This window comes from Lithobates pipiens, unplaced genomic scaffold, assembly GCF_037356315.1.
Source record: "Lithobates pipiens isolate NorthernLeopardFrog02 unplaced genomic scaffold, aLitPip1_a1.2 Scaffold_27, whole genome shotgun sequence".
Lineage (NCBI taxonomy): Eukaryota > Metazoa > Chordata > Amphibia > Anura > Ranidae > Lithobates > Lithobates pipiens.
Window position 1 is genome coordinate 195900157 of NW_027507788.1, and position 21047 is coordinate 195921203.

The following is a 21047-nucleotide window of genomic DNA, read 5'->3' on the forward strand; positions in this document are numbered from 1 at the left end:
GACATTTGTAATTGCAGGGGATAGTTGTTAAACAGAGCAGTTCTTATTCATATATACAGTACACACTATCATGGATCCTAGGGTGTTTGTTTGTTCTAAAATGAACCAAACATATAGGGCGTTCGCTGGAAATTGTTAGCACCACGGAACGCCCCATAATGTGCACTGCGAGATCGCAGTGCATTGTTATATGATGATTGGCCAAAGCATGCACCTGACCTGCATGCTTTGGCCAATCACAGCGCGCTCTGCTGAGAGAGCCATAATTGTCCAAAGGCAGGTTGCCTTTGGCCAATCATGGCTCAGGGGGACTAAGTCCACGCCCCACACTATATAAGGCTGCTTACATAGCCGTGTGTAGTGTTATTGGTGTGGACAGAGCGATAGCTTGAGTTAGATTAAGCAGGCAGGTTATTCAGTTAGTGGCAGTGTAGTTGATTTTATATATATATATATATGTATATGTAATGTTTGGGTGTTCTAGCAATTTCTAGCGAAAAAAATAAGATTTTAACTTGAAAACAACTGTCAGAAAAAAGTTTAGTGTTTAAGTGGTTAAATGTTCCTCATTTACATACAGAAGTCTATTCCTTGATGTAAAAGACAAATTGATACAATGTTTAGATTTATTCCACTGATAGAATGTTTTAAAACTTGGCAGACTGCCCAGACTTTGACTTTTGAGGGCTGAGAGCAGAGAGAATGAGAAAATTCTCTGCATACCAAAGACAGGGAAGACCACAAGTGGGAAAAAATTGCGATACCAATTCTTGATGATTAATCGTGCAGCTCTACAATACAGCACTGAGACACCACTCTCTATGTAGAGTGATACTCTTTTCATTAAATCTTCTTGAATTCTTGCAGGCTGTTGCTGTCTCTCTGTCTGTCTGTTTGGAAGAGCCAAAGCACAGTGTAGAGTCTGCAAACATAGTGGTCGCATCCATAGAGTGACTCTCTCCTCTGTGGCAGCAGGATGGTGGTTGATCTTTTATAGTAATAGTAATAGTAGGGGCTTGTGTTCTTGTGAATGACGGTGCATGTCTTTCATAAGAATGGAATGGCGACAACATTGGCCTCCAGCTATCATTGATGATACGATTTTCGTTCCGAAAAAAAAACCCTCGATTCCATCAACACTGAACTATTGTGTTCTCCTGGCAGGGGGTGGCGGGGGGCTGGAGGGTGGGGTCGTGGGTGATTATTGCTGGCAGGTATAACCGCTGGCAATAATGGCATTCTGAAAATCTGACATGCTGGTTGTACCCAAGCCGATCGATGGATAGACTTGGGCACAATCACTAAAATCGCACTACTACTAAACTCTCTCAATCAACATTAACTAGTTTTAATCCTTAAATAGATAGAAAGATATATTATATTTTCTTTTTTTTTTTTTATCATTTCTTCAGTGGTTTCCTGGTTTTATGCCCTAGGCCAGAATGATGTCATACATCCCAGGAGTCTTCATGGGTATTTTTTCTTTTCTTTCAGCTGGAGGAGAGGAGAGGGGGCTTTCTCATCTAAGGACACCCTCTCCTGCATGCATGCCTGAGCTAGGGACAGATGGATTCCAGGAAGTAAATGTCCACGAATCATCTGCACTTACTCAAGATGACTTAGAAAGCTAGAAATGCTAGGGGTGTTTTTCAAAGCGATTTTTCAACAAAATAAAGCACAGAGACATAGATGGATGGGGGAGTTTGCTGTTAATAATAAACTTGAATTAACTGCATCTAACGTGATTCTGCACTTCCGGGTTTTGGGCATGAGCACGTACCGCCAGCTCCTCACTCCCACTGTAATTTTACACAGCGGAAGCTGAGCAGTGGGTCCCACAGACCCGAAGTCCACTGGGACCTGCTGATCGTTTGTTACTCTGACAGAATAACAGTCTGCTTATGTAAACAAGGCAGACTCTCATTCCCAGAGTACAGAGGACATGGATCCTGTGTTCCTGTAAAGAAGGAACACCGATCCATGTCTTCAAGTAGTAAAAGCACCTCCCCCACAGTTAGCAAACACTCCCTAGGCACACATTTTAACCCTTTGATCACCCCTGATGTTGACCCCTTCCCTGCTAGTGTCATTAATACAGTGACAGTGCATATTTTTAGCACTGATCACTGTATTAGTGTCACTGGTCCCCAAGAAAGTGTCAAAGGTGTCAGTTAGGTCCGATGCAATGTTGCAGTCCCGCTAAAAATCACTGCCATTACTAGTAAAAAAAATAAAAATAAAACGAAATATCCCATAGATTGTAGATGCTGTAGCTTTTGCACAAACCAATCAATATATGATTATTGGAAATGTATTTACCAAAAATATGTAGCACTATACATATTGGCCTAAATTGATGAACAAATTCGTTTTTTTTTTTACTTTTTTTTATTGGGTGTGTTTTAGAGCAGAGTAAAGTAAAAAAAATATATATATTTTTTTAAATTGTTCTTTGTTTATAGCGCAAAAAATAAAAAACCACATAAGTGATCAAATACCACCAAAATAAAGCTCTATTTGAGGGGAAAAGGGGCATCAATTTTATTTGGGTACAGTCTCGCACGAACATGCAATTGTCAGTTAACAACTTCAGCCCCAGTAGAATTTACCCCCTTCCTGACCAGAGCACTTTTTGTGAATTCGGCACTGTGTCGCTTTAACTGACAATTGCGCATTCAAGCGATGTGGCTCCCAAACAAAATTGATGTGCTTTTTTTCCCACAAATAGAGCTTTCTTTTGGTGGTATTTGATCACCCCTGTGTTTTTTTTTTTTTGCGCTATAAACAAAAAATGCGCGTCAATTTTGAAAAAAATGCATTTCTTTTTACTTTTTGCTATAATAAATATCCCCAAAAATATATAAAAAAATATTTTTTTTCCTCAGTTTAGGCGGATACAAATTATTTTACATATTTTTGGTAAAAAAAAATCACAATAAGCGATTATTGATTGGTTTGCACAAAATTTATAGCGTTTACAAAATAGGGGATAGTTTTATGGCAAAAAAATAAATAAATATATATATATATATATATATATATATATATACGTATATATATATATATATATATATGTATATATATATACGTATATATATATCTATACATATATATACATAAAAAATATATATATGTATATATATGTATATATATATATATATATGTATATATATATATATATATATATATATATATATATATATATATATATATATATATATATACATATATATATATATGACCTATGACAATGGTCCCAAAAATGTGTCAAAAAAGTGTCAAAATGTTTGATGTGTCCGCCATAATGTCTCAGTCATGATAAAAATCGCTAATCACCACCATTAAAAAAAATATATATATGTATATATATGTATATATATATATATATATATATATATATATATATATATATATATATACATATATATACATATATATATTTTTTTTAATGGTGGTGATCAGCGATTTTTATCATGACTGAGACATTATGGCGGACACATCAAACATTTTGACACTTTTTTGACACATTTTTGGGACCATTGTCATTTATACAGCAATCAGTGCTATACAAATGCACTGATTCCTGTGTAAATGACACTGGCAGTGAAGGGGTTAACCACTAAGTGGCAGTGTAGGGGTTAAGTGTGTCCTAGGAGCATGTTGCTAACTGTGGGGGGGGGGGGGGCTGTGTTTTACACATCACTGATCTCTGCTCCAATTAGAGGGAGCAGAGATCAGTGTCACTGTTGCTAGGCAGAACAAGGAGATGCTTGTTTACTTTAGCATCTCCCCATTCTTCCTCTCTGTGAGGCGATCGAGTCCGCGGGACCCGCGACCGGACTCACAGAGCTTCTCGCGGGCATGCGGGCGCGCCTCCACCGCCTCTTAAAGGGCAACGTACAGGTACGTGATTCTGCCTGTACGTGCCCTTCTGCCGACGTATATCGGCGTGAGGCGGTCGGGAAGAGGTTAAAGCAACCCAATGCCGTAGTACAAAAAATGGCCTGGTCAGGAAGGGGGGTAAGGTGGTTAGTGTTTCAGTTTGTGATGCTCAGATACAGTTAAGTTCTGCTTGAATAAAATATGCGCCATGCATAGTGAACATTTCATACTTCTGACTGTTCTAAACAAATGAACAGTGAGAAATTGCCTATTTACTGTAAATACGGCATTTTTTTTGACATCATCAATATAGCTTGCATAGCTTCTTGGAAAAAACCTGACATAATTATGTGTGGACATACAGTATATGTATTTTGTGTGAGACAGTACAAAGCCCAATTCTGAACTGATTGTACTACTTTAATTTTGCTAAATTATTACATTTTGTAGTACACACAATATCATTTTTTTAAGAAAAAATAATAAATTTTCCGACTTCATTTGTTTTATTGTAACATTGAATAAATGTAATTGTTCCATTGCTGTCCCTTTTTTATTCTATGCTTTCTCAGTTTCTGTAATGGCCAGGAGAAAAAAGATAGTCTAGATGTTAGAAAGCTTTAAAATAAAAACAAGTGATACTTTGGAGGTCACAGGTCACAAAAGGGGTTCACGAACACAACATGAAAAAAAAAAAGTTTTTTTTTCCTATCAAAAATTGATTTAGTGTGAATAAAAGGGTTGCCCTGAGGCATTTAGCTTTTTCTTAGGGTTTCTATTCTTAGATTCTGAAGAAGAAACTTGATTTTTGTGAGAAAATAGCACAATGGTATGTCTCAGTCTGCAAACAAGGCCTAAGGTGTGGATGTGATATAAGGAGCTAGGTCACTGACTCCTTTCCTGTGATCATATGACACCCCTCTTAGCTTTTGTCTGTTATATGATGCTGCTGCTTTATTGTAGCTTTTGGTAGAAAGTACTGCTTTTTTTTTCTTTTTGAAAGCAATTTTTCTGTGCAGAATGGTAATACGAACAATGTATATGTTATCAGGTGCTGGTGCAGGTGCTATTTAAGGAAAAGAAGGCAGCGAAAAACTACACAGAACTCTTATTGTGGGACAGCAAGTCCAGGCATACCCACCCATTATGTCCACATTGTCTCCTTATGTCTTCATCTGATTGGTCAACTTCAGACTGGGAATAAAAAATGCTGTTTAGGAAAGGACATTGGGTGGTATAGTTTCATTATGTACAGGTGCCAATGCATTATAATGGCAAGAAAACTACAATTCCCAGAGGGGCATGTGGCCTGGGAGGAAGAGCGGAGGTGGATTAAGTGAGCTGCTCAGGGAGGTTTGGGACACCGATGAAGGAAGCAGACAGCCAGGCTAGTGTGCCGAGCCCTCAGGGCACTTGGCTTCCAGTATGGCCTGAGCAGCAGAATTCACAGCAGTACAGAGGGGGTTTGCCTGTCTTCTTCTCCATCTCCAGCAGTATAGAACAGGTTCACCCGAGTGTCAGAAACCATGAAACAGACTGAGACAGAAGTACAATCAAATCACACTTGTTTATTAATAAAAATAAAAGATAAATAGAAAAAAGCATAGTCAAGCATAGCCAGAGTCCAGTAGCCAGATCGGGTAGTCAGCCAGTCCAACGTTCATTAACCAGATCGGGTAATCAGCCAGGCCAGAAGTCAGGGTTCCAAGGAGAGCAACCACAAGCAGGATAAAAAGCCAGGAGGGATGTCAGCAAGCCAGTCTTGAAACAAACAGCAGGAGATGGTTCCTTGTGATGTGACCAACGCGAAGGCAAATGAAAAAGTGGGCAGGAAGGCTTTAAATAGGCAGGTCAGACGAGCATCATCGGGAACAGCTGGTAACTGTGGAAAGAGAAGAGAGCTGGCAATTAGCCGAGAGCTGAGCGGCCAGCCCAGAGGAGGAAGGGCTAAGCCAGCCCTGACACAGAGCTCAATACATTGATTCATGGAGGGCCCCTCTGCCATTCGCATCCACAGCTGAAGAGCAGGATTAGTAAGAGGATTGTCAACCGATTACACATGCTGCACCGTAGGGAATGAAACTTCATCCCAACTAACCTGAGAAAGAAATTTATTTCAGAGGGCCTATTAAATTAGCGGCTCCTTAGGGGTGCAATTTCCCCATCAACTACATGTGGGGGCTTTCTGTGATCCCTCTGATTCTTAATTGACCCCAGCAGAAAAGAAGCCAATAGACAGACTGAACCAAGGATGCAGACTTTATATCAAAGGAATGTCATTGCAAACTGACCAAGTCCTTAAAAGGTCATATTGTTGCTTGCAGTAGGAGTTGACCATTTCCTTACATTCAAGTCCTGTATAAACTACAGAATTTGAATATTCAGTCTTGACTCTAGAGCCAAAGGTGCTTGTACAACTAAATTAACCAAGATATTGGAGGCTTTAGATATTGTATGGCAACCTTAATAAGGGAATATTAAATATGCAACTTCCTCATCAAGGAATTTAGTGTAGCAATAGAGATTCCCAGGACTACCTGGTTAGAAGAGCAGATTAGTCAATCTCACTCCCAGGCAGAGAGTGTCCATCGTAGATCTCAAGACTGACCAAGATGAAACGCATACTCTGGTTCTATTGGAGTGGTGTAAGGGGATCCCAACAAACTTATGGGGTCCCAGTCTAAACTTGAATGATGAGAAGGAAGTTCGAGTAATACAGATGAGGCCTTTAGTTAGAAGCAATGTGGAGGTGAGTCCAAGCATTCTGCCCAGAGCGTCCCCTCACCCCTGCTTCTGTTACTGTGAGCACAGTATTCTTCACAGCCCTGGAAGGGTTCATGATCAAATGTGAACAGGCTAAAGCCATGCCCTCTGGAGCTGGCTATCGGAAACGAAGACTCTTCTCTGGGTCACAGACAATGCAGAGGGCTGCCCCAATGGGGCACCTGCAGAGCCAGGGCCCATGGAATTGGTTTGCATTGACTTTCTGTGCTTGAAACCTGGCTCAAGAGGGCAGGACAATGTATTGGTAGTGACTGACCACTTTGTTCGATATACGTTGTTGTTTTTTTAAAGACCAACAGACCTTAACTGTAGCTAAAGTTCTTGTAGAGAAATTCTTCATTCATTATGGTCTACCCCAACAAATCCATTCAAATCAAGGGAGAGACTTTGAAAGTAAGCTCATCAAGAGACTGTTAGCCCTTGTAGACACGGTCGGACATTCCAATGGAAAATGTCAGATCGGACCATGTTGTCGGATAATCCGACCGTGTGTGGGCTCCATTGGACTGTTTCTGTCGGAATATCCGACCGACCGACAATTTTAGAGCTCGGCTATAAAATTTTCCGACGACATGATCCGATCAGATTTTGTCTGATCGTTTGTAGAGAATTCCGATCGGACAAAGTGCCACGCATGCTCAGATCAAATTCCTAGACCAAAGCTATTGGCTACTAGCCTGAACGTAGTCCCGACATAACAAAATAACGTCATCGCGTTACGAACGATCGGATTTTGTTGTCGGAATGTCCGACCGTGTGTACAAGGGCTTAGGCCGCGTACACACGGGCGGACTGTTCGCCCAACCTTGTCCGCTGAACAGTGTTTGGGCGGACAGTCCGCCCGTGTGTGGGCTTTCAGCGGACAGTTTCAGCGGACAGTTGGACGGACAAAGTCTTTCGGAAATTCCGAAAAACTGTCCGCTGAAACTGTGTTTGAGCGAACAGTCCGCCCGTGTGTAGGCTACTTTCGAAATGAGCAAACTGTTCCCGCTCGGAAAGTCCGCCCATTTCGAGCGCGTGTACAGGTAGGCGGGGCCCGCGAAGGAGACGTCGCGGGCTCCGCCGCCTGAAATGGGCTTAAAGGGGAACCCCAACGCCGAAAAAAATCGGCGTGGGGGTTCCCCAAAGTCCACACCAGACCCTTGTCCGAGCACGCTACCCGGCCGGCCAGGAAAGGGGGGCGAGCGAGCGCGCCCCCCCTCCTGAGCCGTACCAGGCCGCGTGCCCTCAACATGGGGGGTGCCTTGGGGAAGGGGGGGCCGCGCGGCCCCCCCACCCCAAAGCACCTTGTCCCCATGTTGATGAGGACAAGGGCCTCTTCCCGACAACCCTGGCCGTTGGTTGTCGGGGTCTGCGGGCGGGGGGCTTATCGGAATCCGGGAGCCCCCTTTAAGAAGGGGGCCCCCGGATACCGGCCCCCCACCCTATGTGAATGAGTATGGGGTACAATGTACCCCTACCCATTCACCTGTGAAATAAAGTACAAAAAAAAACACAACACAGGGAAAAAATATTTTATTGCACAGCTCCGGGGGTCTTCCGTCTTCGGGGGTCTTCTCGCCGGACTCCCCCGCTATCTGTGTGTAGCTCTTTTGCTAGCGGAGGAGTCCGGCTTTCTTCCTCCCCGCCGCCGGCCTCTTCTCCCGACTTCGGGGGTCTTGTCCCCCTCTTCGGTTCTTCTGCCGGGCCACCGCGCCTTCTTGTAGCTCTTTTACAGGCGGTGGCCCGGTCTTCTGTCGCCGCTGTCGTCGCCGCCGCCGCCGCCGCCCCCGCCGCCGCCGCCTTCCGTTCTTGTTCTTCTTCTTCTTGTTCTTCTTCTTCTTCTCCTGGAGATGTTGACTCGACGAGCTCTCCGGCCGGAATGCCAGAGCCGCACTGTGCGGTCACTTATATAGTGACAATGGGGCGGTGTCACATGGTATATGTCACATGGGTTGGTCACATGGGTTGATGTCACATGGGGACTATGACATCGTAAGGGGGCGGGGTCACCATGTGACCAACCCATGTGACATATACCATGTGACACTGCCCCATTGTCACTATATAAGTGACCGCACAGCGCGGCTCTGGCATTCCGGCCGGAGAGCTCGTCGAGTCAACATCTCCAGGAGAAGAAGAAGAACAAGAAGAACAAGAAGAAGAAGAACGGAAGGCGGCGGCGGCGACGACAGCGGCGACAGAAGACCGGGCCACCGCCTGTAAAAGAGCTACAAGAAGGCGCGGTGGCCCGGCAGAAGAACCGAAGAGGGGGACAAGACCCCCGAAGTCGGGAGAAGAGGCCGGCGGCGGGGAGGAAGAAAGCCGGACTCCTCCGCTAGCAAAAGAGCTACACACAGATAGCGGAGGAGTCCGACGAGAAGACCCCCGAAGACGGAAGACCCCCGGAGCTGTGCAATAAAATATTTTTTCCCTGTGTTGTGTTTTTTTTTGTACTTTATTTCACAGGTGAATGGGTAGGGGTACATTGTACCCCATACTCATTCACATAGGGTGGGGGGCCGGTATCCGGGGGCCCCCTTCTTAAAGGGGGCTCCCGAATTCCGATAAGCCCCCCGCCCGCAGACCCCGACAACCAACGGCCAGGGTTGTCGGGAAGAGGCCCTTGTCCTCATCAACATGGGGACAAGGTGCTTTGGGGTGGGGGGGCCGCGCGGCCCCCCCTTCCCCAAGGCACCCCCCATGTTGAGGGCACGCGGCCTGGTACGGCTCAGGAGGGGGGGCGCGCTCGCTCGCCCCCCTTTCCTGGCCGGCCGGGTAGAGTGCTCGGACAAGGGTCTGGTGTGGACTTTGGGGGAACCCCCACGCCGATTTTTTTCGGCGTTGGGGTTCCCCTTTAAGCCCATTCCAGGCGGCGGAGCCCGCGACGTCTCCCTCGCGGGCCCCGCCTACCTGTACACGCGCTCGAAATGGGCGGATTTGCCTCCTCCTTATGTGGGCGAGTCCGTTCATTTCAAAAGTTGTGCGAACTGTTTGGCAAACAGTTCGCTGAAACAGTCCGCTCGTGTGTGGGCAAGTCCGCTCATGCAAATTTTGAGCGGACTGTTTGCCGAAACTGTTTGACGAACAAGGTTGGGCAAACAGTCCGTGCGTGTGTACGCGGCCTCAGACATACTGGGCATCCAAAAGTCAAGAACGACCCCTTATCATCTCAATGGGAATCCTCAGCCTGAATGCTTCAACTGAACCACCTGTTATGGCCACCTGTTATGACCCCATTGATTCATTAAATCTTTAAGTCTTTGCCATTTTTTTGCTTTGGTGCATGTTCCCCAGAGCGGTGCCAAGACCCCTCTGCTATTTGTTTGACAATCCCTTGCCTATTAGCCTAGCACATGTCCATTACCTTTTTTTTTAAACATTTGGCTCCCCTTGACTTAAATGGGGTTTGTAAATGGGGTTTGCATTCACCACCCAAACTTTAGTCATCTTCTGCGAACCTGCCTTGAACTGAACCCATTCCTAGCAAAGCTGGGTACATACAATAGCGGGTTGAACCCAGCGGATTGAACACAAGGAAACTTACAGATCACCATACCAACACAAGCGATGTTGGTGACGGTGAGTAAATCTCCTTTCCTTTTCCATTGAACTCTGACAGCGGGGAAGATTTCCGGCCCCCATCCCCCTACCAATATTCACAGATCAGCACTTGCAGTCATTGGTTCCTGCTGAACCAGCTGATTTTCAGCCAGTGTGTACCCAGCCTTTGGAACACAGACCAAGTATGTATTTATTTGCACACTAGTTTTATTTTCTTTGACTCTCCTCCATTTTATGTAATGAGTATAATGTATTTTGTGTCTTCCTGGCATGGATGCATATTAAATGTTACCCCTAGTCCTTTTATAAACTTTAACTGGCTCCTGTAGCTGAGTAAATTCTGTTTGATATCAGTCAGGAGAGATAAAATATCTATATGTGCAAATACTCATTAGGCTCAAATAATAAAGCTAAACACACCAGGATAGGTATTTCAAACAAAGTGGCTGTTATTTTTTAGCTGAGCCCAATTAAATTTGAAAGTTAGCATCACATGGCTAAGATAAAGATACATCTTGCTGGATGATGCAAGGGGCTTTCACTACCAGCCTACCACTTTTTAAAGCAGACCTAAATAATGCAAATACTCACCTCTGCAAAAAAAATAAAAAATGATAGGAGTTCTAATCAATTCATTACCAAACTTTCAGTTTTGGCCATTGTGGGATTGATTTTTGGTTAATAATCATTACTGACTCAGTATAAACTGGAAATTTAGAACATATTGCATTCACTCATCTCACAGTACCAATTAGTAAATTGGCTCAGCCAAAAATAGAGGTTCAGGTTCTTCTGTTTTGTTGTGATGCACACAAAGATCTTATGGTCCAACCAGTATATGAAATTTAATCTAACAAGTGCACAAATACATTTTGCTGCTCAACCTGTCTGCACAAAACCTCTCTTGGCACGGGCAAAATGTTCCTGTAGATTAGAAAATTAGGAGCTGTCTTTCGTCTACTATGTGCTTCCATTCATGCCAACAGCCTGTTTTTAATAAGTAACTTGGCATGACAGTTCTCTTGTTTCCAGTATTAGCAGATTGGATTCCATCCAGCCCATTGTCTTTCCTGTTGTATTCACACTTGCCCTTTTTCTGGGTGTACAATGACCTGCAAAGAGAGCACAGCACAGGAGAGCCTTTAACTGAGGCTATCTACCAAGAAAAGCACAACACTTCTGGCAGGCACAGCATGTGAAAAATCATCCATACGTATATGAGCCGCAAGGATTGGTCGCCTGTCTCTTACCACAAATCATCTTTAAGTACATGAGCCCCAACGATTGGTGACCTGTTTCTCACCACTAATCATCTGTAGGTACATGAGCCCCAAGGATTAGTGATCTGTCTCTCGCCACAAATACTCTGTAGGAGCATGAGCCCCAATAATTGGTGACCTATCTCTCACCTCAAATCATCTGTAGGTATATGAGCCCCAAGTATTGGTGACCTGTCTCTCCCCACAAATTATCTGTAGGTACATGAGCCCCAAGTATTGTTGACCCCTTCTTTCACCACAAATCATCAGTAAGTACATGAGCCCCAAGGATTGGTGATCTGTCTCTCACCAGAAATCATCTTTAAGTATGAGTCCAAGCAGTAGTGACCTGTCTCTCATCACAAATCATCTGTAGGTACATGAGACCAAGGAGCGGTGACTCGTCTCTCATCACAAATCATTTGTAGGTACATGTGTCCCAAGGATTGGTGACTTGTCTCTCATCACAAATCATCTGTAGGTATACGAGCCCCAGGGTTTGGTGAACTGTCTCTCATCAGAAATAATATGTAGGTATTATAACCTGCAATGATTGGTGACCTGTCGTGTCGCCAACCAAAAATAGTCTCCCAGGTATATGAGCCACAAGGATTGATAGGCTATCTCTAACCACAATTTCCACAAATCATCTGTATTTATATTGGTCGCAAGTCCTGTCTCCCACCAAAGATTTTTTGTAGGTATGTGACCTACAATGATTAGTGACTTGTCTCCCACCAAAAATGATCTGTAGGTACATGAGCCACAAGGATTGGTGACTTGTTTCTCTCAGCAAATCATCTCCAAATATTTGAGCTACAAGGATTGGTAATTTGTCTCTCACCACAAATCATCTGTAGGTATAAGACCAGAAATGACTGCTGAGCTGTCTCTCACAAAAAATATCTGTAGTTATATGATCCCCAGGATATGGTGACCTGTCTCTCATGAAAAATGATCTATAGGTATATGACCCGCAATGATTGGTTACCAGTTTCCAAACCAAAAATGATCTCCAGGTATATGAGCCACAAGGATCGATAGCCTGTATCTAACCACAATTATCTCAAAGTATATGAGCCCCAAGGATTGGTGACTTGTCTCTCCACTAGGGATGAGCCAAACCACAGATACTCACAGGCCAGTGGACTGTAAGCCACATGTAGCTGACGTGTATCCTGGTGGGGTCTGGGACTGTTTGGCTATCCTGTCTCATGTCCGCTTCAGCAGATATGGGGATCGAGTGGGTTTGCCGTTTGTGCATCGGTGTCACGCCCCTACACTATCTGGTCAAACACGTGGATGGTGGCGCCCCCAGCTGCTGTGGGTGGCGGTTGCCGCTGCGCTGGATTAGGCTCCCTTCCTGTTTGTGCTTGTACCGTGTGATGCTGGGTGGAGCCTAGGGGGGTGGCTTGGCGCATATAAGGTTTTTCAGGATCAGTGATTTTAATAATGCTTAAAGTGAAAAAATAAAAATGAAATATTCCTTTAAATATCACGCCTGGCGGTTGGCCTTAGTATGCCTGTAAAGTAGTGCATCTTTCCCATGTTTATAACAGTAAAATTACATTTCAGGCCCTTCAGGTCTGGTATGGATATTAAGGGGAACCCTGCACCAATTTTTTTTTTTAATGGCGTGGGGGTCCCCCAGGCACTATATACTCTGCAGAATGTATACTATACAGCCTGCCCTATATGCCCTGCAGAAAAACTGGGCCTTGGGTGGGGGTGGTGCTATAACACTGTAACCCCTCACAGATACTCTTGTTGGGTGCAGGCACGGGCCCTGCAGTGAAATATTATATCAAATATTGTAATTACATGTCCTGTTAAACAGGGGCAGAAAAATTGGGCCTTGGGTGGTGGTGGTGGTGGTGGTGCCGCAACACTGTAACCCCTCACAGATACTGTTGTTGGGTGCGGGAACGGGCTCTGCTGTGGAATATTATATCAAAAATTGTAATTACATGCCCCTGTTAAACACCTTGGGTGGTGGTGGTGGTGGTGCCCTAAACCAAAAATATTGTTGGAAGCTAGCATCATCAAGATTGAGGAGGAATAGGATAGTCAGCATAGGCAGTCTTCAAGGGATCTCAGATCCATAGTAAATTCAATCAGTTACATCAGCATCAGGTGCTTGATAGCTGCTGTTCCAAGACTGATTCATTTTTATGAATGTGAGCCTATCAACGGAGTCTATGGACAGGTGCAATCTTTGATCCATTAAAAACCCTCCAGCAGCACTGAATGTGCATTCAGAAAGCATGCTTGATGCAGGACAGGCCAGTAGCTCAATTGCATATTGAGCAAGTTCTGGCCAGTGGTCCATCCTCAAGACCCAGTAACCCAGTGGATGCTCTGCTAGAAAGGTCTCCAAGTCTGCTCTTGCCCCTAGATATTCCTGCAGCATATAATGCAGACGCTGGTGATGGTTGCTTGAACCGATCAGACCTTGACGCTGAGGACTGAAAATTGTTCAGGGGCATCGGTCAGCTGGCCACTCATTAATGGCCTTCTGCTGTGTGTGCAGCTGCTGCAGCACTACCAATGTTGAGTTCTACCTGGTGGGCATGTCACAAATGAGGCGGTTGGTGGGCAAGTTTCATTCCCTTTGAATGTCAGCCAGCCGACCACTGGCATTGTATGACCAGCAGAAATGAACACAGACTTTTCTGGCCTGCCTCGGGAGATCTTGTAAGCCTGGATACCTGCTCAAGAACGAAATTCAGGAGGTATGCCAAACATGGAACATGGGTCAAGTGTCCCTGTTGGAGGGCGGAGAGAAGGTTGGTGCCATTGTTGCATACAAGCATTTCTGGCTGAAGCTGGCATGGCATTAACCACCTCTGAGCCTGCCCCTTCAGATCTGACAGAATCTCTGCCCCAGTGTGGCTCCTGTTCCCTAGGCAGGCCAACTCAAGCACCACATGGCATCTTTTAGCCTGACTGCTTGTATAGCCCCTTGAACACTTACAGAGCACCACTGGTTCAGAGGACAAATCTGCAGAAGAGACCATAGAGGAAAAAGAAGAGGAGTGGGTGGAGGAGAGAGCTGTGGCAGAATTATCACTAACATTTTGGAGGCGTGGTGGTGGAACAAGCTCCAACAGCACTGAACCCTGTCCCACATCCTTCCCAGCTGCCAGCAGAGTTACCCATTGTGCCGTGAAGGAAAGGTAACATCCCCGCCCATGCCTGCTGGACCATGAGTCAGCAGTAATATGAACCTTACTGCTGACCGCCCTGTCCAACTAGGCCAAAACATTGCCTTCCACATGCCGGTAGAGAGCCAAAATGGCCTTCGGTGTAAAGAAACTGCGTTTTGGAACCTGCCACTGAGATAAAGCACATTCCACAAATTCACGAAAGGGGGTAGAGTCTACCAGCTGAAAAGGCAGCAGTTGCAGTGCTAGCAATTTTATCATTTAGACGCTGAGCTTGTGGATGGCTGGGACCAAATTACTTTTTACGGTTCAGCAACTGGGGTAGGGAAATTTGCCTGCTAAAATCAATTGGTACTAGCAGATTGGCTGCAAGTACTTGGGACAGCTATTGCTATACCTTCATTCCTCTCAGGGCAGGTTTTTGAGTGGACTGGAGGTATAGTAGGGTTGGAGATCCCAGATGAGGAGCAAGGAGAAGACTGCCTTTTTCTTTGATGTGGGTCTTTCAAGTGCTGTTGCCAATTAACTGCATGGCATGTCGTCATATGGCTGGTTAACAGTGGCTGCTGTTCTGGCCACGCTTGATCCGCTTTAGACATAGGTTGCAAACAGCAACGGTGCGACCTGCTGCATGTGTCCAAAAAAGGCCCACATCAATCAACTTTTAAAAGGGAGCAGGGAGTCAGCAGTGCCCTGCATCTGCCTATGATGCAAACCATTTTTGCCAAGTCTCTTTCTTGTTGTTGAATCATGAACACTGATCTTACCTGAGGCAAGTGAGGCCTGCAGTTCTTTATCTGTTGTTCTGGGTTCTTTTATGACTTCCTGTATGAGTCGTCATCATGCTCTTAGAGTAATTTTTGTAGGCCGGCCACTCCTGGGAAGGTTCACCACTGTTAAAAGTTATCTCCGTTTGTGGATAGTGGCTCTCCCTGTGGTTCACTGGAGTTCCAAAGCCTTAGAAATGGCTTTGAAACCCTTCCTAGATCGATACATGTACATTACTTTCTTTCTAATCTGTTCTTGATTTTTTTTAGATTGTGGCATGATGTATGGCTTTTTGTAATCTGTTAGCGTGATTCACTTTGTCAGACAGCTTCTATTTATGTGATTTCTTGATTCAACAGGTCTGGCAGTAATCAGGGCTGGGTGTGGCAAGTGAAATTTAACTCAACTTTCCAAAAAATTGTGGTTAATCACAGTTCATTCATGATTCAGCATGGCAGGGGACAATTACTTTTTCACATAGGGCCAGGCAAGTTTTTCCCTCAATAAATGAAATAATAATTTAAAAACTGCATCTTGGATTTATTTCGGTTATCTTTGTGTAATGTTAAAATTAGTTTGATGATCTTAATCATTTAAGTGTGAGAAATCTGGAAAAAAAAAATAAAATCAGGAAGGGGGCAAATACTTTTTCACACAACTGTGAACTCGGATTTTGTTGTCGGAAAATTTTAGATCCTGCTCTCAAACTTTGTGCGTCGGAAAATTTGACAGAAAAAGTCAGATAAAGCCCACACACGATCGGATTTTCCGACAACATAATCCGATCAGACTTTTTCCGTTGGACTTTCCAACCGTGTGTATGGGGCATTACTTTTAGTATGGGTATTCTCAAGCTTTTTTGAAAATTTGCATTTACACTTTAAATTTGATATTGTAATATAAGGAGGAAGGAATACAATTCCACCTGTAATCAGGGCATGAAGGTAGAGATGGCAATGCTAGACACAATAAATGGTCAAGGTGTGGCATTAAATATGAAGCATTTGTGTTCAGATAAGATTTAAAATTCTGATAAGAATTTTAATGACAACGTATTTGGTAAGAAACTATTTTTTTATTTGACTGAGTAATAGGACACTACACTGGAACTTTAGAACTAAACTAAAGTCTGCCTAAAGCCTCATACACATGATCGGACTTTGTACAAACTTTCCCGTGGACTTTTGTACAAAAGGCGTAGTCCACAAGTTTGCATACACACGATCTGACTTTTTAGGCAACAAACACGAACGTAGTGACGTTTCAACATACTGATGACACTTCAAAAGAGGACGTTCAATTACTCCAGCGCCACCTTTGATCAACTTCTGTATTGTTGTCTGATCTTTTGCATTGGTTCTGAGCATGTGTGTTTGTACCTTGTACAAAAGTCTGATGGTTTTGCGTACACACGATCGGGCTTTGCTCCATCGGACTTATGCTGTCAAAAAGTTTGTCCGTTCACACAGCCAACAAAAGTCAGATGAAAACGGAAAAAGTTTGTCCGATGGAGCGTACACACTGTTGGATGTTGCTCCAAAACAGCTAATTTGCATGTTTGTTGTCAAAAAGTCTGATCGTGTGTACGGGCCTTTAGGATGATTCACTGAAGTTACATTAATAGCTATTGATGACAACTGGGGATGAGCAAAATGGGTTTCAATTTTCTTGATGATGAAAAATAAGGTAATTTCAGCAAAATTGCGCCATTTTAGTCAAAAGTCAATACAGAAAGTTAAACTAAGGTAAGATGGCTTTCTCCTTAAGGTTGAGTTTGCTCTGAAAGAACTTCTGATGATTATGGAAGCCCCAATACCTAACATGGATCTGTTCTTATGCCATAAAACAGCCCCTGATTTTCCCTCATTATTTCAAAAAATAGGAAAAGAACACAAATACAAAGAACGTTTAATGAAATAAACTAAACTATCCAGTAAATGTATTATCTAATTACAGATGTGATTTGCACAAAAAAACACTTAATTATAAGATCCTTATGATTAAGCACTTGTTGTGCAAAACACGGTAAAGCAGCCCTTGATGCATGCTTGTGAAGTGTTTTGTTTGTTTGCATCTAATTTATTTGCATACACCCAAAAGTACCTGAGATGATGCTTTGACCAGCCTTTGGCTAACATCCATTAAATATTATTCTCTTGACAGATAAACTGCATTCAATTTCTGTCCACAATTAACTGGCTTGGGCTCTCGGATGACCCAGCCCAACTATTTCACAAAATGCAGTTAAAAGCCAGTCCGACTGAGACAAGAGAAGAGGACTCACAGCAAGTAATATGTGATACATCAAAACAAATTCCGGGGTCAGAGGGAATCAAACAACATGAAAGGCAGATGAAGACAAAGGACACAGATGTAAATGAGACAACACAGCAAAGCAAAGGCAGTGAGGCACAGTGGCCAAAAAACGGTGATCAGGAAAAAGTTCCTGATAAAGCATCAAACCAAATGCGACTTCTGAAGATAGCGTCTATTTCCCGCAAAACACCAACAGCCAGAAGGAAAAAGAGGTATCAGACTGGCACAGATTTGCAGGTTTTGGCCAGGATATCTAAAGGTGAAATCTCTTAAATATACTTTATTATGTTAGTAATGCTTGGGGGAAGTAGGATGGCCATCATAAAAGAAGCAGCTATTTCCATTTTGTCACCAACAATCATCCACAACTATTATTAGAGGTAAAAAGGACCAGTGTGAAGGTTTAGGGTGGGATTTTTAAGACCCCTTTCACACTCTAGGCGTTTTTTAGGCGCTTTAGCGCTAACAATAGCGCCTGTAAAGTGCCCGGAAAAAAAGCCTCATCTGCAAGCCCAAGTGAAAGCCCATTAATTTCAATGGGCAGGGGGGCTTTAGGAGACTTTTTTGAGGTCCTGCCAGCGCAGCGCCCCAGTGTGAAAGCCCCAGTGCTTTCACACTGGGGCGCTACGCTGGCAGGACCTCAAAAAAGTCTCCTAAAGCACCCCTGCCCATTGAAATTAATGGACAGTGCCGCCAAAGCGCCTGCAAAGCACCTTGGCAGCGGTGCTTTTAACCCTTTATTCGGGCGCTAGCAGGGCACAAATAACCCCCACTAGTGCTGCAAAAATGACTGCAAAAATGTGGCAAAAACTATGGTAAATTGCTGCTAAATCTAGGGGCGCTTTACCGCCGACGCCCGGACACTGGCAGTGTGAAAGGGCTCTAAGGTGCAAAATAGTCAACAAGCATAGAACTGTTAAAATAATCATTTTTATTTACATTTATCATTAAAACAATGAAATGTTGGTATAGCAATACTGTATACATATAAATAATCGCATGCACAGCAAATAATTTATTGACATAGTTATGCACAGTAGCAGTTTTTCACAGCAGCTAAATAATTGCATGCACAGCAGCAATTTGCATTAGGATTCACCATTAGTATTGATATAATTATTGATTCATTGCACTTTATCTATGAGGTAGAATACATATCAAACAAGGATTTTCCATCTTTGTAGTAATATTTGGTACATAGTTTGCGCTGATCACCTTTTTTATTTATTTTTGTTTAAGTGCATGGTATACACTTCAGGTCTAGCAGCAATTTAACCGACATACTACATTTAGATATTTTTCACTTTGATAGTGCGAGGGAACCCCATTTTTCTAATACTGTATACATGTTGTAGGTATTGAAAAAGAGTCCCTTTACATATAATCTTCCACATGTTTCGGCATCCTGGCTTCATCAGGAAGTACATTTAAGGGATGCTACTAAACAAAAAAGAAAAAACAAATTTAAAAATTAAAAAAATAAATTTTTGTAAGATTATCCTGTACTTAAGCTATTTGATTTTTGAATTTTTGTTATTTCTTTTTTGTTTAGTAGCATCCCTCCTTACATGTACTTCCTGATGAAGCCAGGATGGCGAAACATGTAGAAGATTATATGTAAAGGGACTCTTTTTCAATACCTACTGGAGTGTTTGCTGTGATACCTATGGAACAGAAGCAGTGCTATCCTATTTCACATTTGTACATGGAAGAGTGAAGGATTGGGGTTGATAAAAGACAGATAAATTGGAAAAGCTCCCTGTCCAATAACTTTTGTCTCCCACTGTCAACAGTGGTCTTTATTGCCCTAGGACAGTGATGGTGAACCTTGGCACCCCAGATGTTTTGGAACTACATTTCCCATGATGCTCAACCACACTGCAGAGTGCAAGAGCATCATGGGAAATGTAGTTCCAAAACATCTGGGGTGCCAAGGTTCGCCATCACTGCCCTAGGAGATCAAAAACAGGAGTATTGTTTGCTATTATTTGGACATGTATGCCCACTCCAAGCCTACTTATGTAAGTAGCATTTGGGTAATTTCCTAGATTATGCTAGGGAAATATTTGAAATTGAATTGACTGCTGTAACACCCCGATGTTGCACTCTTCCAGTTTTTACAAACTTCCCTGCACGGTCATTTGTAAATCAGTGGTATGGTCAAAATGCAGCTGAGGGACCTATTAAACAAACATAAAAAAAGAGCAAGATTATAATGAAGCCATCACCATACAGAGCTGTGTTAAAGAAGAAAGCCAAAATAAGAAACCAGATAATCAGCTTTACAGCAAGGAAAGCTTGTTATTTCCACTGATTAAAACCAAGAGTCTAGCTCTTCCGCATTATGGAAGGTGAGTCATTTCAGAGACCACTAGCTTTGCAATGGCCTGGAAATAACTAATTTTAGCTATTGCCTCTCTTATTTAAAATACACAGATTTCTAGGTTTTTATTTTTAAGCTTTCTTATTCTTCACATATGTGAGTATTGTTTAAAAACTTTACCTCAAACTAATAATTTAGTACTTGATAGCCGTTGTTGAGATAGTTGGTTTATTTCCCTTTTGGAGCTCTGTTTTGAAGATGTACTTTGTGGTTTTTATTTGAAGGTCCTATGTTCTTATGTTCCCCTCCTTTTTTTTCTTACTTTTTTATTCTCTAATTTGTATTTTCTTCTACGCCTATAATAAGAGTGTCTTTGTCTGCAGTCTAAATTCTACACATTCTAGCTAAAGTCTTTAGTCCTGCCCACCAGAACAGCAAGAGAGAAGAGAACTGTCAAGAAAAGCGGAGGAGAAGGGCAGGGCCAACTGACCTATGAGGAGGGCTGTGGCATTGGGAGAGTTGCTCTGCTGGAAAAAGCCCCCAGAGAGAGCATGGGAGAGGAGGGCTCTGTACAGAGCAGGGAGGGAGGATCCTGACAATAGTAAGGGAGGGAAGCTGCGCTGAAAGCTGAGGGAAGAGGCCTAGAGGCGATTCAGTTCGCATTGTGCGCTATACAAGTATTTCATTCATTCATTCATTCAAGAGTCTAGAGCCTAAGCCCTTGTACACACGGTCGGAAATTCCGTCGAAAAATGTCCGATCGGACCGCGTTGTCGGACTCCATCTGACTTTTTCCGTCGGAATGTCCAACCAACAAAGTTTGAGAGCTGGATATAAAATTTTCCTACAACATGATCCGATCGGACTTTGATCGTTTGTAGAGAATTCCGATCGGACAGAGTACCACGCATGCTCAGATCAAATTACGAGACCAAAGCTATTGGCTACTAGCCTGAACGTAGTCCCGTCATAACGAACGAAAGTCATTACGTTCTGAACGATCGGATT

General features: G+C 43.3%; 1 protein-coding gene across 2 annotated transcripts in view; it reads left to right on the top strand.

Annotated features, from left to right (window-relative positions):
- The window catches only part of TTLL10 (tubulin tyrosine ligase like 10), a 204995-nt gene that overhangs the window by 69248 nt on the left and 114700 nt on the right, over positions 1-21047 (top strand). For both annotated transcript variants that reach the window (XM_077458109.1, XM_077458110.1), the window contains exon 2: positions 17564-17975. In XM_077458109.1, coding sequence (XP_077314235.1) covers positions 17564-17975 — 412 coding nt within the window. The remainder of the gene's footprint in view (positions 1-17563; positions 17976-21047) is intronic.